This window comes from Microcaecilia unicolor, chromosome 11 (genome assembly GCF_901765095.1).
Source record: "Microcaecilia unicolor chromosome 11, aMicUni1.1, whole genome shotgun sequence".
Lineage (NCBI taxonomy): Eukaryota > Metazoa > Chordata > Amphibia > Gymnophiona > Siphonopidae > Microcaecilia > Microcaecilia unicolor.
In genome coordinates this window covers 43,199,326-43,212,181 of record NC_044041.1, presented here as the reverse complement: position 1 = coordinate 43,212,181, position 12,856 = coordinate 43,199,326, and the positions used below count along the sequence as shown (strand labels likewise).

Genomic DNA, 12,856 nt, shown 5'->3' with positions numbered 1-12,856 from the left:
CTGACCTCTAGGGTGCCCAGTTGGTGTCCTGGCATGTCAGGGGGGCGAGTGTACTACACGAATCGTGTCCCCTCCCACGACCAAATGGCTCAGATTAGGACGTTTTTGAGCTGGGCGTTTTTAGTTTCCATTATCGCTAAAAAAAAAACAAACGCCCAGCTGAAAAACGTCCATTTTTTCAAAAATACGGTCTGTCCCGCCTCTTCACGTACCCGTTTTTGGACATAGACGCCCATGGAGATAGGCGTTCGATTATGCCCCTCTATATCTCTGGGCTGCGTGGTGAGGCATTGGGAGCAGGTCATGGTAGATGCATTCGAGATCTGTTTAGTTCGGTCTTGGGTGAACGGCTCTCGGTTTCAGGCCAGTATAGGGTGCTAACAAGGCTGGCCATAAGTAAGGATAAAGTGCATATCACGGCCCGCTGGGCACGAGATCTGAGACGTCCGGCCCTAATGATAGATTTTAATAAGTTAACTGCCCGTATTCCTACACTGTCCATAAATGCGGATCTTCACGAATGCCAATACAAAATCCTACATAGAGCATATCTGACCAAGGCCCAAATCTTTAGAATGGGAGGGGTGGAGGAGCCTCTTTGCTCTAAATGCAAATATGGGGTGAGCTCTTTTTTTCATTCTCTATGGGAATGCCCGAAAGTTCCGTTTTTTGGGGGGGGTCCCTGTTTAAATTTGGGGGGGGGGGGCTGTTGAGGACCTGAATAATGCCTTCCCCTTTGGGCGCACTGCTTTGAACGGTGGGGGTGCACTTCTATTAGTACGTAAAGCCTGTTAGGGAAAAGGGTTATTCTCTGCATGTGGAAGGGAGAGTCACCACCTGACTATTGACATCGGATAATAAATTACATGAACTCATGTTATTAGAACACCGAATGATTGGGTTATCTTCTCGGAGGCATCGATTGTTCCTCGCTGCTTGGGAGCCATATATACAGTCTCTGTCCCCTAGAGCTCGAAGCTTTGTTTTGAATTCCCTTCTGAATTAATGAACTAGTTTTTTTTTTTTTTTGGGGGGGGGGGGGGGAGGTTTGGGGATTCTCTTCTGTACCTCTCATGGGTATGGTTTGTTTGTTGGATGTCTTGTCTTGTAAGGGGCATATTTAGATAATACTGTTTGGGAATGCTGATATATAGGTCGTGAGAGGCTATAACAGTCCAGGTCTCTCGCTTGGAGGGGTTTTATTAGCTTACTTACTGTTTCGGTTACAATAGGATACAGGGCATGTATAATTACCCTGTATATTGACCTTTGGGGTTATTGTTTATGCACTTCCATGATGACTTGAGCTAATATTAATTACAAAGTGAGAGGGCGGGAAGGGGTTTGAGTTGGGGGAGGGAGGAAACATTAAAAATTCTGAGATGATACCACCATTATCTCTTTCGTGTGCAGAGGGATATGTTACCATTCTTTGTCTTTTGTTGTCTGTTGAATGTGTTGATCCCTTTGGTGAATCATCAATAAAAACTGTTGAAACTAAATCGGTCAACATTTTATAACAGGCCATTTACATGCATAAAAATGACTATACAATTACCCTCTGGTAACACAAAGACATAAGAGATTTTCCGACAGTAGATTCACAGGAATCGACCCCTTCTTTGTCAGTATAAAAGGAGATTTTAAGATGGACAAGAATCCTAATATGCATACTATATTTTTAAAGGTCTTGCCCAGAATTAACCTGGATAATTACTCAGTCATGCCTGTGGATGAAGGAGATGAGGACCGTGATGCTGGGATTGGTGATGGAGAGGAAGCCTTTGCCTCTGATGATGATGATCTAAATTTAGGAGACGGTGTGCTTGAAGAAGGTTCTGAATTTAATTAAAATTATTTGTCATTTGATATTGTCGCAGCTCTTATAGCATATGTTTGTGCCTATATGAGTATATATTTAGAGAGATAGCAATTTATCTATAGCTAGATGTAGTAATATAGTAGATGATGGCAGAAATAGATCACTTGGCCCAATTATTTCTAATAATTAATTACAAACTCGCTCCAGTTTATTATAACAAATCTCTTTATTAGAAAAATGTGCTATTATACTAAACTCATAAAATATTTAAAAACAATAATGATAATGATACTACCTACTCACTCATTCACTCGTAATACCTGTCTAACAGCCTTTCTTATTTTCTTGTTGATAATTACCGATATTACATACAAATAGTCATCTAACTTTTACTTGTGATAGACTACATTATTACTTATTACAGCAGTATTAGAGTTTGTACTAGTATTCTTTTAAAAGTCTTATCCCAGCTTTCCACATGGGTGCTTCGTACTTTGCAGCTCCAACGTTCTGCCTAATACGTTGTTATAGTAGTTTCTAATACAATTCTCCGTTTAGATAACAAAACCTTCGATCTTCCACAGGTACTCGATAAAGGAATGAGTTAGTCACTCGTAAGTTTGATGTCAGCTTGTTCCTTATGCAAATGTCGGTTCCAATTATTTCAATCCATAATGCCAAGGATATATCCCAGCTGCCTACCAGAGAGCGTGACCACTTGTATCATGGAGGATTAGCCTAGTGGTTACTGCAGTGGACTTTGAACCTGGGGAACTGAGTTCGATTCCCACTGCAGCTCCTTGCGACTCTGGGCAAGTCAATTAACCCTCCATTGCCCCTGGTACAATATAAGTACCTGAATATATGTAAACCGCTTTGAATGTAGTTGCAAAAATCTCAGAAAGGCAGTCTATCAAGTCCCATTTCCCTTTCCCTATTTGAGATTCTACATGGAATGTTGCTACTATTTGAGATTCTACATGGAATGTTGCTGTTCCACTAGCAACATTCCATGTAGAAGCCTGTCCTTGCAGATCAGCAGTGCGGCCGCACAGGCTTCTGTTTCTGTGAGTCTGACCTTTTTCTTCTGCAAAACTGATGATAGCATGTCTGTCTTAGATGCTCTACATTTACACGGTCAAACTTGTAATGAGATCCACTTGCGATTATTTATATTTTTGAGGGGGAAGTTGAGATTATTTTGCAAGCAGTTCGTACCCAATGTAATGTTTCTTTTTCATAGCTGCCATCTTTATGTTAAGACCCCACTGCTGATCTCCTTTGCAGGTGAGATGTCCGACTCGTCCCTACCACTCTTCGTTCTCCCTCTCTATTCCTTGCTAGCACCAGACAAGCAAGCAAAGGTACCAGTTTCTGTGGCTTGTGATATACATTAACACCTAGGGAATCATTATATAAGTGGATGTTTCCTTTGAAGTGCCCCAATGCTGCATGGTGAAAGCCCTACCCTATAACCACATCTGGGCAGCCAGATTTCATTATAGAATGCTAAGGTAACCCAGTATTGGCACGCCTCACCTTTTTAGGCACCCAAATACAGCAAGGGCATGCATAACTTACTGTGATATGTAAGTGGCACTCCACCTACGCCCCTTTGCATTTACATGCTGTGCCACGTATGCACACCCCTACAGAAAGCTCTTAGTTACTTTTCTGCCACTTCTGCATGTCTGTGACAATACTACCTACTCAAATGGTGTGTAAATATGGCATCGTGTTATAATGATGTAAAGTCCCTATCTCAGTTCCAAGTGCAGCTCAGAATCCCTTGAATGATGTTTACTATTGGAGGTCATTTTTAGAGGAGTACAGCTATGCGACAAGTCTAAAAAGGCACCCGTTTGTTGATGACAGTAAGGGGGCTCAGATGCTTCTTTAAAAAATATCATCCCAGAACTAGCCACAGTAACACATAAAAACTACGCCCCTGGGAACACTACACACAGGTTGTAGAAATGCAGCCACACTCATTCCAAGCATCCACATCTGCCCTTCTGTGTATGTAAAACAAGCTTTACAAGTGGAAAAAGCTTTATAATGGCGTTCTCTCAATCACGTGCCTTTACTTACTGTGTATCTTCTCCAGCAGGACAGACAAGGGTAAATATTTTGCCAGTGGCGATCAGTGCTTTTGGCCACTGGTGGCGCTATGCCAGGATATTCAATGCTGGGCCATGTCCAGCCACTGGCATTGCATAACTGGGAATCTGTGTCCGACTATCGCTTATCTGGTTAAGTGTGATATTCAACACAACCACATAAGTGAAACTGGACAATGATAGGACTGTTTTATGCGGTCCGGATTTGTCCAGTTAACTTCTGTGTTTAAGTGCTGAATATCGGCATTTAACCGCATAAGTGTCGACTCTGCCCCCTGGACCGTCCACAAAATTTCCAGCTATGAGTTTGACAGTGCTGATATTCAGCGGCACACTCTGGTTAAATCGCTCTGCACAAGCAATTTAACCAGGTAGGAGCCTTTCCTGCCTGGTTAAATTGCTTTGAATATTGACCAGACCTCAGCATGCACGGAGATGTAAGTTTACTGCTACTTATTTTTCTGGTTGTACTAGACATACACAGCACTGTACACAAAACACATAAAACAGTCCCTGCTCAATAGAGCTTACAATCCATTCAAGATGGACAAATAATGGATTAGGGAGTTTCTAAGCCATTTCTGTGGATACATTTATTTATGTGGATTTAGCTGGGGAGGGATAAACCTGAGGAAGGAGAAATTTGGGAGAGTGTCAGGCCTGAGAGTGCAAATTTAACTCAAAATTTTAAAGATAAAAAATTGTATGCAGAATGTAATTGAGGTTTTTTTTTTTAATTGCATAGAATTCTCACAAGATTACTGACTGTTGCCCTTAAATTTTGTGTTATGTATGTTTTAATATCAATTGGTCTGTTTCATTGCTTTAGGTGTTCAGACCCCCTCCTAATGGAACAAGGCTGTGCGTTGTAGCAACCAACGTTGCAGAAACATCTCTCACCATCCCAGGGATCAAGTACGTGGTGGATTGCGGGAAAGTTAAGAAGCGGTTTTATGACAAAGTGACAGGGGTGTCTTCATTCAAAGTCACTTGGACTTCCCAGGCATCAGCCAATCAGAGAGCAGGGCGGGCAGGTCGTACAGAGCCCGGACACTGTTACAGGTTAGTCGCTGTCTCATACTAATGGAAACTTTTCACCTGATGTTGAAGTTTTAACAGTCACCAAATTCAATTGTTTTCTTTCCACAGGCTGTATTCGTCTGCAGTGTTCAGTGATTTTGAGACCTTCTCTCCTCCTGAGATCACAAGGCGCCCTGTGGAAGACCTAGTGCTTCAAATGAAAGCATTAAACATTGAGAAGGTTAGGTGGTGGTGCAAGCTCCGTGGGCTAATGTGAAGTTATATATACACTAAGAAAGAAAAGAAACGTGGTGCCAGGGAAGGCCCTTTCTGGTGTTGCTCTGCAACACTGCCTATTAGCTGACTAAAGGATACACTTCAGTGTGTTCTGATAGAATATATGTCTTTATACTCTTAGCTGTGGGATTTATGATTGCTTAGACCAGGCCTTGACAGATTTTTATTAAATCTAGGTGCCAGCCCAAAAACTTAGTAGCCAGCAGCTGCTGTCTGCAGTGAAGTTTTTTTTGGGGGGGGGGAAGGGGAAGAGAGCAGGAATCCCTTCTCAGATCAGCAGTAGCTCTTTTAGAAACTGATTTACTCTCTTCCTATACTGTGTCTGTGTGCAAAGGAACTTTAGTAAATCAGTTCCTTAAGGTGCCTCTAGAAATCAGTGGCAGAATCTAGCAGGCTGTCAGCTGTGTGACTGCACTGCCTTGATAGGTGAGGCAATAGGCAATTGCCTCTTCACAGATCACCATGGCCTGGGTCCCTACCAGTCTTTCTCTCACCCTTCCCCACAAGACTTGAAACAGTGAGACATTCCAAATGCCCTGCGCTGCGTGGCCCAAGTTTATAAAAAGCTGAGTCATGGTGCAAATCTGGGAAACAATTTTGTAAGGCAGCTCTGCAAAATAAGAAAAAGCATTCGGGGGGGGGGGGGGGGGGGGGGTATGAAATCTCGGTAACCAGAGTACAATTTCTAGGCACCCTGGTGACCCAGATTTGTCAAGTCCTGGCTTAGATTGAGTTTAGGAGGTGGTAGGGGTGGCAAGACAAAAGCTTCATAATATGTCAGCCTTCATCCTCTCCCTGCCTACACCAATCTTGTTCCCGTACCCCAGATGCATCCAAATGCTGGGGTCCCTGTTTGTGAACTTTCATTTTCTGAGCCCATCACTGCTACTACCAACAAGTCAGCCCCCAGAATCTGTAGCCTTACATACTGAAGGATACATGGATGTAAATGTGTGTGCAGGGATAATGTGGTATCTTTTTATTTCCAGGTCATCAACTTCCCGTTCCCAACACCACCCACACCAGATGCATTGATAGCTGCTGAGGAGTTATTGATATCTTTAGGAGCTTTGCAAGAGCCTCCTAAGTCTGGACGGTGGGTTTCTTTATTAATTCCTAACTATAGACCGACTACAGATAGGCATAGCATAATAGTGATTCTTATATTCCACATATACCTCCAAGAAGTTCAATGCGGATCACATTAAAAAAAAAAAACCTGAAACAGTTTTTCAGGAATTACAATATTAAAATATCTAAATCTAATCAAAAGCAGAAACATGATGATACTAATATAAATACAAGCAAAGACCCAGTTAGAGGTTATAAGACCTTTTTAAGTAAAAAAGTTTTCAATTGTTTCCTAAATTGTTTATAATTAGGAATACATCTAATCTGAGTAGGAATTTCTTTCCATACTTTTGCTGCTTGGTATGCAAAAGATGAATTTGTTAATTGTTTAGATTTCTTACCCTTAATAGTGGGAAAATTGAAATAATGAATGTTACGCAAAGAATAATTCGTATTTTGAGATAAACAAAATAAATTGTGCATATATAAAGGAGCCAAACCATGCTGAACTCTAAACAAGATGCAGTAGAATTTAAACAGAACTCTGCTTTTGAAAGGAAGCCAATGTAAATGAATTAAATATGGTGAAACGTGATCAGTAGCAGCTAGGGAAAAAATCAATCTTCTGTATTCTGGATTGTTCTTAGCTTTTTCAAAATAAATTTAGGACAGGCAATAAAAATCAGATTATAGTAATCCATTTGTGAAAGCAAAAGACTTTTGAACCAAAAGTTGAAAGGAATTCTCGCTGAAATATTTGCGTATCCAATGTAATGTCCTCAAGAGTAAGAAGGCTGTTTTGACAAGCAAATTAGAATAAGCATTAAATGATAGTGTCTTCAAAAAGAATCCCTAAAATCCTGATTTCAGAAACAAACTTAAGCCCCCTTTTACAAAGCCGTACAACAGTGCAACACAGCCCATTCAAAGTGAATAGGCCATGTCGGCATTACCGCACCGACATCCGCTAGTGTAGCTTTGTAAAAGGGAGTCTTATATTCCTTGTTGTATTTTCTTAACTTTGAGATGGATAAAAGTCCTTCTAACATTTTATCGGTTCAGAATCATTTCAGCAAGTTTGATTGTACTGCTGTAAATATGTAGGGTTAATGGGAGGGAACTTGATGTTCAGGGTCTTTGAGGTTTATAGCTAAGCTTGCAACCTGTTTTCTCTATTAGGCTCAAAGAACTGGAGAGGGCAAAGCTGAGCTGCCCCATTAGCTCACTGGGCAGAACCATGGCCTTGTTCCCTGTTTCACCACGATTTGCTAAAATGCTTGCACTGAGTGGGCAACAAGGCTGTTTGCCCTACATCATTACCATAGTGTCCGCCATGACCGTGCGGGAGTTGTTCGAGGAGTTTGACAGGTAAGACAGTGCTACAACCAATTTATTTATCAAACCTTCACTTTGGAATTGGATTCCATTGGGAAAGAATGAATTTGCTGCTGGAGAGATGTGTGAAGGAAAAGCATTACAAATGATGGTAAATAGAAAAAAGTATTAAGGCTGATGTTTTGCCTGGATTACCTTGAGTCATATTTTCAAAGCACTTAGCCTTCCAAAGTTCCATAGGTTTCTATGGAACTTTGGAAGGCTAAGTGCTTTGAAAATATGCCTCCTTATATCATTTCTCCCTGCGATCATGGGTAATATTTCCTGAATTTCGGTACTCATGGAATTCCAAAGCTTAGAAAAAAAAAAAGGTCTCTTGAGCAGGCTCAGTTATAGAGTCATTGAAGCCTGATTGGGAAGTACAGGAGCTGACTGGATTGAAATTCAGCCTGTGCTCACTCTGCTGCAACCCCAGCCAGCCTGACAGAAGAACCTGGGGGAGGTGGGGAAAGAAGGATTTTGGAATGAGGACCCAGGGCCGTGCCAACATGGTAAGCGAGGTAAGCATGGCAGGGGGGCGCCGCCGCACCATGCTCACCTCACTCGCCCTCCCCCCAACATCCCTTTTCTTTTCTTTTCCTTTTTAAATGTACCTCCGTAGCGGTTCCGGCAGCAGGAGGTGGCGCTCCCGACGTCGCTAGCCTTCCCTTCGCTGTGTTCCGCCTTCTTCTGACGTCAAGGAAATGACGTCAGAAGAAGGCGGAACACAGCGAAGGGAAGGCTAGCGACGTCGGGAGTGCCGCCTCCTTCACTGACGCTGCCGGAACCGCTACGGAGGTAAATTTAAAAAGAAAAAAAAAAGAAAAGGGATGTTGGGGGGAGAGAAGAGGGCGGGCAGTTGAATTGAACAATGGGAGCGGGAGGGCAGGGGAGAGACGAGAGCATGGATGCGAGGGGGGGGGCGGTCATGGAAGGGAGACAGGGAAATTGCTGGAAAAGGATGAATGGAGAGGGCAGGGGACAGAGGAGCATGGATGGGCATGGATTGGGAGGGCAGGGCTCAGGGAGAGAGGGGAATTGCTGGAAAGGGATTAATGGAGGGGACAGAGGAGCATGGATGGGCATGGATTGGGAGGGCAGGGCTCAGGGAGAGAGGGGAATTGCTGGAAAGGGATGAATGGAGGGGGTAGGGGACAGAGGAGCATGGATGGGCATGGATTGGGATGGCAGGGCTCAGGGAGAGAGGGGAATTGCTGGAAAGGGATGAATGGAGGGGGCAGGGGACAGAGGAGCATGGATGGGCATGGATTGGGAGGGCAGGGCTCAGGGAGAGAGGGGAATTGCTGGAAAGGGATGAATGGAGGGGGCAGGGGACAGAGGAGCATGAATTGGGAGGGCAGGGCTCAGGGAGAGAGGGGAATTGCTGGAAAAGGATGAATGGAGGGGGCAGGGGACAGAGGAGCATGGATGGGCATGGATTGGGAGGGCAGGGCTCAGGGAGAGAGGAGAAATTGCTGGACATAGAGGGGAGGGAAGAAAGATGAAGGAGATGAAATGAGGGAAAAGGAAGAGAGGAGAAAAACTGCACATGGATGAAGAAAATAGGCAGAAGCTGAGGACCAGAAAGGAGGAAAGGAAAGAAATAAATGGAACGGAAGCCCTGGAAACGGAGTTAAGAGGACAGATAGCAGCAGAATCAGATACTGGGCCAGCATGATCAGAAAAAGAAAGTCACCAGACAACAAAGGTAGAAAAAAATCATTTTATTTTCATTTTAGTGTTTGGAATATGTCCACTTTGAGATTTTACATCTGCTATCTTATTTTGCAATGTATAGCAATCTGTTTCTAAGAATATTGCTGACAATTCCTGTCAGTGTGGCAAGTGGTGAGCGATCATTTTCACGGGGGGGGGGGGGGGGGGGGTGCCAACTGATAGTCTGCGGGGGGGCGCCAGAGACCCTAGGCACGGCCCTGTGACGACCGCTCTAACCAGATGGAAGAATTGCACCGTGTGAACCACATTTGGTACCATTGTGGTATACAGCCATTACACTGTGGGCAAAGTCTTTGCCTATATTTAATCTGTCTAAATGTTAATAATATAAATATAAACAATAGTCTTTGAAAACTGTGTACAAGGAAGGTAATGGGATGGTAGGAGAGAATACCATGAGCAGAGCTGCACAAGAAAGAGGGAAACGGTTCTGGGGTTGGTCTGGGGAGGGCAGTAGGGACCAAATATTTAACGGTGAATTTTTACTGGATTGCAGCTTGTATTGAAGTCCCCCCCTCCCCCCCCCCGATATTCAAAACATTTAACTGGCCGGGATCGGTACCTGGCTGGTTAAATGCCCCATAACTGGCTATCCGCAAATATTCAGCAGGACATGGCCAGCCATGACCTGCTGAAAATTTGCCAATAGCCAGTTATATTGTTTGGTTTTCAGCGCAAGTTTGGCGGCCTTATTTGACCGCATGAATATCAGGCCTATCTTTTGGCCATTTAAAACTCAACCAGCCAGTGCTGAATATCAGTTTGGCTGGTTAAGTTTGAGCTGGCCAAAAATAAACCTGGATATTCAATGCTGGTCACGGGAAACGGCCCGGCATTGAATATCCAGGCTCAGCACTGGGTGAGAATTGGCAGTAGAAATCTGTGTGAAAAACAGCAGTCCATCATATGAAGGTTTTATCTCCAGCACTTTCTTGTAGAAATTACTTGTATTGAGGTGTTTTTTTGGTGTTGCTGGCAGGGTTAATTGCCTTCTGTGGTTATTGTTTGGTAAAGATTGCTTTTGTCTCCAGACCAGCTGTTAGTGAGGAAGAAAAGATGAAACTGAAAGGGAAGAAGGCACGTGTTGCACAGATGCAGAGGATCTGGGCAGGACAGGGATCCTCTCAGAAGCTCGGAGATCTCATGGTGTTGCTAGGTATGTATAGTAAGTGATGGTAGATAAAGTCCTGAACGGTCCATCCAGTCTGCCCAGCGGTCACACTCATTATCATGACTGTACATTTGTCCTTTAGATTGTAAGCTCCTTTGAGCAGGGACTGTCCTTCTATGTTAAATTGTACAGCGCTGCGTAACCCTAGTAGCGCTTTAGAAATGTCAAGTAGTAGTAGTAGTAATTTATGATTAATTCAGTCATGAACGTGATATTATATACTTGATCATGATCTTTCTTTGGTGTTTCTGGGTCATAAACCGTAGAAGTCCGCCTGGCTCAGTCCTTATGTTCCAACTACTGGAGTTGCCATCAAAGCCCATTCCAGCCTATCCAAATCCGTCTTGTCATTTGCAGGTGCCAGACCATAAAAATTTGCCCAGTAGCAAAGGGGATCGGGGTGGGGGGGGGGGGGGGGGGCGGGCGGGGAGTAAAAATTTAAATATGTAAGTTTGGCAGTTCTTCCATAACAGAAATGTGTCTGCTCAAGTTTTGTAATAAGTTTGTGGTTTTCGTACTCTTGCATGTCTAATGCCATGCCAATAAACAGATTTAATTAAAAAAAAAAAAATTTGCCCAGCACTGTCCTCGGTTCTGGCTGCTGAAGTTGCTGTTGAAGGCTTTTCCAACCCATCCTAAACTGGATTGCCATATACAGAACACAGACCTACAAAGTCTCTGCCTTAGTTCCTCACAGCCGGAGTCACCATCCAAGCGTCACATACACATCCACACACCCACACACATGCAGACATTTAAGGTGTAAAAGATTTGTTTCTATATTAGTACCTTTCAAGTAATTAAACATCTGTATCATATCTCCCCTGTCCCTTCTTTCCTCTAGGCTATATGTATTTTCAGATTTTAACACATTAGAGGTGCAACAGTTGGAAAAGTCATTCCCTATGACGACCCAATATTGGCCAAAAAATTCAAAATCACTTCATTCCTAAATGCCCAAAAGTTGACTAGCTTAGAATGCTTAAGCATAGATTTGGAGTGCTGTGCATCCCAGGGGAACTGAAATAAAATTTAACATTAAAAGAAAAGGAGATTGGGATTCTCAATCTGTGATAGCTTTGTGGCCATTTTGTAACAGGTGCCGATTAGATAATGAAAACTTAGCACTTTTTGCCTATTTGAGTTTTAGCATAGCAGTGAATGTTGACTGCATCTTTCCACTAAACCTTTTGAGTTATTCTGAAATGTAAGTAAACTACATGGGCAAACCTTTTGTCCCCAGGGGCTGTGGGTGCCTGTGAGTACGCAGGATTCACTTACAAATTCTGCGAAGACAACGGTTTGCGATACAAAGCCATGGTGGAAATCCGACGCTTACGAGGGCAGCTGACAACAACTGGTAATGAATTGATTTACTGCCTTTCATGCAAATCAAATTCAGATGTGCTTTATTAGCAGTTCCCTCGACTTGCACAAGCTGCTGCTCTCATTCCAGTACAGAGTCTAAGCAGGACTGGCTTAACCATTTGGCAAGTTCAAGAGGGGCAGCTTATGGAGATAGCAAGGAGCACCCATATTCAAGGCAAGCAATAGGTTCTGACAGCCACACACACAACTGTCAGCATGTACTTTTACCCACAGGAAGGGTGGACAGTTTTTAAATAGCTCATGTACCTTTTGGAAATTGTCCTTGTCATGTAAACATATGCAAATGAAGTATGATGTCCATTTTGTGCAGGATTGTTCTGGAAGCGGTGATGTTGGGGTAGTTGTTGCTTTTAATTTATTTATTTACTGTTATTTTAAAGTGAATTTGCTCTGCTCGGATGTCGATATATCAGCAGACTCAAAGATGGTGCCTCCCACGGAGTCCCAGGTCACATTCCTAAGGCAGATTGTAATGGCAGGTTTAGGTGACCATATTGCCAAGAGGATACAGCCAGAAGAACTTCTAGATGAAAAGTGGAGAAATGCATACAAGGTAAATCTCGTATTATACTCTTGTAGTTTCTATTGGAGGGTGAAATCTGAATGTTTTGCATGATTTATTTTTGAATGTGGCCGAGTTATAAATATATACAGTAAATTCCAATAATCCTTTATTTAAAAACAATTCTAGAATACATCCCATGAAACCTATCAGCCTGTTTTTTAAACAAATTTGAAAAAGTTTTCTTGCCATCAGCAGTTAAGCTGTGGAATGTTTGGTCAGAGGATGCTGTCAGAGTTGATGGGCTAGGTTTTAAAAAAAGGCTTGGAGTATCCAAAGTATAGATGACCAAG

The 12,856-nt window shown here is 43.0% G+C and overlaps 1 protein-coding gene across 1 annotated transcript in view; it reads left to right on the top strand.

Annotated features, from left to right (window-relative positions):
* DHX37 (DEAH-box helicase 37) overlaps positions 1-12,856 on the top strand; it is an 80,633-nt gene that overhangs the window by 58,510 nt on the left and 9,267 nt on the right. The window contains exons 14-22 of the mRNA XM_030219453.1: positions 1,688-1,835; positions 3,110-3,186; positions 4,772-5,004; positions 5,092-5,203; positions 6,249-6,355; positions 7,510-7,698; positions 10,473-10,597; positions 11,856-11,972; positions 12,382-12,554. Coding sequence (XP_030075313.1) covers positions 1,688-1,835; positions 3,110-3,186; positions 4,772-5,004; positions 5,092-5,203; positions 6,249-6,355; positions 7,510-7,698; positions 10,473-10,597; positions 11,856-11,972; positions 12,382-12,554 — 1,281 coding nt within the window. The remainder of the gene's footprint in view (positions 1-1,687; positions 1,836-3,109; positions 3,187-4,771; positions 5,005-5,091; positions 5,204-6,248; positions 6,356-7,509; positions 7,699-10,472; positions 10,598-11,855; positions 11,973-12,381; positions 12,555-12,856) is intronic.